This window comes from Tupaia chinensis, unplaced genomic scaffold (assembly GCF_000334495.1).
Source record: "Tupaia chinensis unplaced genomic scaffold, TupChi_1.0 Scaffold000023_1, whole genome shotgun sequence".
In the NCBI taxonomy this organism is placed as follows: Eukaryota; Metazoa; Chordata; class Mammalia; order Scandentia; family Tupaiidae; genus Tupaia; species Tupaia belangeri.
In genome coordinates this window covers 3,035,895-3,040,465 of record NW_006159453.1, presented here as the reverse complement: position 1 = coordinate 3,040,465, position 4,571 = coordinate 3,035,895, and the positions used below count along the sequence as shown (strand labels likewise).

Sequence of the window (4,571 nt, the reverse complement as noted above, 5' to 3'; positions counted from 1 at the left end):
GTTCCCCGCCTCGGCCAGCAGCTCCAGGCCCACTGCGGTCTGCCGCTTCCACTTGGTCCTGAAAGAAGGCGGCCGTGCGCAGCCAGTAAGCGCAGAGCCCAGGCTCCGAGGCCCGGCTGCCCTGGGGCTCACCCCACCTCCTCCTCCCCAGGCTGCAGGAAGACTCAGAGAGATATGTGAACTCAGGATACACCACCCCTGCTTCTCCTTCCAGGGGCGTGGGCGCAGTGCGACCCAAACCCAGTCAGTTTTGTAAATGTCCCCAACGTCTGCTGAGATGCTCACAAATGAAATCCTAAGAACTTTGCCTTTTTCTGGGCCCTGCCCAGACGCTGCAACCGCCCGACACACATACTTAGAGTTTGGCTTCTTCCTGAAACTTTCCTAGAAGCCAAATGAGACCTTACTTTCCACAGACACTTTCTCTCTCCTCTGGTAATTCCTCCACCACGTGACCCCCCCAATTCCAAAGGGTCTGTTCTTGGCCCCTCCTCCTCCCCCCAGGCTGAAGAATAGGAAACCTTAAACAAAGAAATGTAAAGACTCTAGGGCCTTGGACCCCAGTCCCTCTCCATCCCCAGGGTTGTGAAGACACACCTCTCTCAGCCAGAAGGAGCCTTACGGTGGGTTAGGGGCTTAGGGCCAGGAGAGTGACAAGGTTTCAAACAGAATTCGTTTGAGGGAGAGCTCTCCCAAGGGGACAGTACCTCCCGGCCATTCTAGGGGGGAAATTGCATTTCAAGATATCTCCTCCTTGGGGAGAAAGTAACAATTAAAACCTGTGATCAGCCTTTCTGCCTTTCCTCCCTCCCCCACCGCACACCCCACACCCCGCTAGGAAGAAAAGCTGAGCAGGCGTTTGCTCAACCTCTCAGGAAGGCATGCAGGGCTGGTGGGCCGTCCATACCCAGCAGCTCCAGCCAAATTAATAAACATGTCGCCCATTTTAAATTGGCTACAAATGACACTAATGTTTTCCGACAGAATTAGGGTGGCTGAAACCGTATGTAATGAGACAGAAAATTATGGTAAAGATGACAACTGGATGGGCATTTCCAACCGCACTTATGGGCGATTAGAACACAAACGAGAGAAGAGGAGGGGGAGAGAAAAATCGAGACAAGGGAGATGAGCGCCAGGCTCGGAAATAGCGGGACCTTGGCTTCAGCGTGCTCAGGTTTAACTCTACAGTGCAGGCACCAAAAGCACTGCCCACCGCTCTCCTAATTTCCCTTCTAGGAAGGCAGCAGCGACCAACGGGCTCCGTGGCACCTTTTCTCCCTATGAAGAGATAGCAGAGGGGGCCAGGACAGGGAACCTTCCGCCCAAGATCGATCAGATGCTTGGCCAGCTCCCTGGTTCTCTAGCCTGCCGTGGACCCTACTCTAACCCAGCTGGGCTCTCCTAGTCTCCTCAGCTGTGCTCACTAAGGCTCAGACCCTGCCTCTCTCAGTCACCCTTACAAGAGCCAAAGCAAGGATGTTTAAGCAAGGCTGATGAGACAGTTCTGTGGGGACAGCACTAGCTGAACGTGTTGCCGGCTCCAGACATTTGGAACCAGCCTGGGGCAGGCCCAGGGGGTGGACCACATCGGCTCTCTGGGCCTGAGTGTCAGCTGCACAGATGTCTCTATTTGAGAAAGTGTGGCTTGATTGATTTGGGGAGAATTCCAATGGCTTGAGTTTTAGAAAAAGAGTAGCACCTGTTAAAATACTGAGTCGTGCAAAATTATCCAAACTTCAGCTGTCATGGTCTCTCTGAAGGGGGAGTGGGAGTGGCTAATCCCTGACCCAGTCTGAAAGCACCCAAGTACCTACTGGCAGCCTCAGGGTCTCAAGAGGCCAGGAGGGAAAGAAGACTGGTATAGTGGCCTTGACCTGAACGGCCAGACACCTTTGCTCCCCCAAACAGCCTCCCTTACCTGCGGTTCTGGTACCAGGTCTTGACTTGAGTGTCAGTGAGGTTGAGGGCAGCCGCCAGGTCCATGCGGTCCTGCACACTCAGGTACTTCTGCCGCTCAAAGCTGCGTTCCAGTTGATTGAGCTGGTGGTCTGAGAAAGCCGTCCTGGCTTTGCGAGGCTTCTTGGCTCTCACAGGGGGACTCTCTCGGCTGCTGGTAATCTCCCGATCTCCTTCTTCCTTTGTTCCTATGATAGAAATCCGGCCACAGTGTGAAGTTAGCCTGGAATGAGGAAGGGTAGTGTCCTCCTGGCTCACACTTCCCTGTTCCCAAGCCAGCCACTGGTCTCAGGGGACCACACTCTGCCATCCCCCTTACACACTTATACTGGGGCCTCAGCCAATATTAAGGAAAAGAGCCATTTGTTGGCTGGGGAGTTTGGTGCCTTTTGTGCGAAGGGCCTAAGAGGGTGCAAAAAGTGTGTCTTCAAATGGCTGAAAGTTAGGAAGTTAAAAAATTACTTTCCAATAAAGGGTTCTTTTGTTATTGTTTACTTGATTGAGGGAGATACTGTCTCTTTTCTTCATTGGCTTTGCTATACTTTGTTTTTCTGGTTTGGTACTTTTCAAAAAGTCTTTCTACTCTGTTTGGGGTTTTAAAAGGATCTTTTTTAAAGGAGGGGCTATCTTTTTCTTTTCTTTTTTGTTGACTGCAAGTTCCAGCCGTTTGTGTCTTTTTCAGGTGCACTTGGGATATGTTAGAAGCGAGCTTCCTACAGTCCTCTGCATCGGGGCTTTTAAAACAGCTTCAAAAAGAAAATGTCACCCAGACATCGAGTTGAGCTCAAAAATCACTGAGTCCATCCAGGTGACAGCACCAAGATTTCCGGATTCTATTTGTCAACTTTGGTTTTTTACTGAAATGCTGGGAAATCGATATGTCAATCCCTCTCTGTTTGTACCCGTTTGTGCAGCGCTCCTTGATCTTCCCTGCAGGAAGAACAATAATCTCTCTAATTGACCCACTGGGGAGGTTGGTGCACAAAAAATCGCCAGGCCAGACTGTACATCTGTTTTGGGCACTATTATGCTAATGCTGTAATAGTAAACCGAGGAGCCTACACCCTACCTTCCACACTTCTTTCCCAGAGAAGCAAGGATTAATAATAATAACAATAAAGAACTTATCAGTAAAGGGGGGAAAGACTCTCGGTATATTTACACTTTTACCATCTAAAGACCAGAACTCTTATCGATGAATTTTTGGAAGAGAAAATAGAAAAAGGGAATTGAAGGACAATTTCAGTTAGCATCTTCTGATTTGGGTTTTTACAGAAACAGATAAATTCAATTCCACAAAATCTTATTTTTATAAATGCTTCCTCCCAGTTACTTATTAGGGCCAAAAAAATAATCTTACTGAGATAAAGATATTCAGTTAGTGCTATGGGGTTAGAAGGGTGTTTTTTTTTAAAAAAAAAAAAAACTGATTATCATTTTTTTTACTGGCTTCCCTGTATTGATCACAATCCAATTTCTTTAATGTGCTCCATTAATCGACTGAAAATGTCTTAACTTCACTAAATCTTAGAATTCATGTGATGGTGTTTGGGAAAGATGTGGAGAAGATGAAATCATTTGCATTGAAGGATAAACACCAGGTTGTAATGACACCTCTAGACAACTGGGTAGCTAAATGGTTTCCCTCCCCATTCCCATTCCCAATATCTCAGCTAAAAAAACCCCCGGTCTGTCCTTTTTATCAACAAAAAGTATTTCCCATCAGTTAGGTCCCCTCCTCTGGCCCACCACCACCACCACCTAAGATAAAATTAAGTACAACAACAACAAAAGTATAACAACAAAGGAAAAGCTGGAGAGCAGTGAAGGTTGACAGACAAAAATGTAACAATAAACAAAACTTCGGTCAAATCCCAACCAAAGCCCAGGCCTCCCTCCAGCTTTCGGTCTTTTGACCATCACCCAAACAAACGCGGAGCTCCCAGAATTACCGCCATCAGAAATTCGCTGGAGGCTAAAAGGGAGAAAGGAAGACGGGAGAAGATGCCAGACGGCTGAGAGCCGGGCGGCGCGACTCACCGTGGCATTTGATGTCGCTCTGGGAATCTTCCCGCTTGTCGAGTTTGGTTTTGCTGTCCTCCTGCTCCAGCTTTGGCCTGAAGCTCTCGTGCTGTGCGTTGCTCTCCTGCTTCGGGGTGTGGTGGGGAGAGGAGACGCTGGTGCTGTAGGGTGCACACGCCGCCAGAGGTTTGCTGTCGCCCAAGATGTCCTTAATTAAAAAAGAAGAGGAGGCAGTCCTGGGGGCCGAGGCGGCCGAGCCCAGCTGTTGGGCGGGCGGCGGCTGCTGCGCTGGCGGCGGCGGCTGCTGTTGGGGTGAAGGCTGCAAACTTTGCCCGAGATAGGAGAAGAAGGCGCCGTTCCTACGGTATCAATCTCCGAACAAGGGGACGGGGTGGCCTGACTCCTAAAATCCGCGGTCCTGGCCTCACCAAGCGGGCGGAAATCTCCATTCATCATGCCCGGGCTGCCCGAACTGGCACTGGACAAAATCGTGTCTATTCCAAAACTCGACCCGCCGGCCCCTTCCATTGTCATTTCTACATGAGGTCCACGCCACTCCGCAGTTCAGCAGCCGCCCGGACAAAGCAAAG

The 4,571-nt window shown here is 49.7% G+C and overlaps 1 protein-coding gene across 1 annotated transcript in view; it reads right to left on the bottom strand.

Annotated features, from left to right (window-relative positions):
- Positions 1–4,571, bottom strand: part of BARHL2 (BarH like homeobox 2) — an 8,443-nt gene that overhangs the window by 922 nt on the left and 2,950 nt on the right. The window contains exons 2-4 of the mRNA XM_027770651.1: positions 4,000–4,325; positions 1,922–2,147; positions 4–58 (exon numbers count right to left, since the gene is read on the bottom strand). Of these exons, the coding sequence (XP_027626452.1) occupies positions 4–58; positions 1,922–2,147; positions 4,000–4,325 (607 nt within the window). The remainder of the gene's footprint in view (positions 1–3; positions 59–1,921; positions 2,148–3,999; positions 4,326–4,571) is intronic.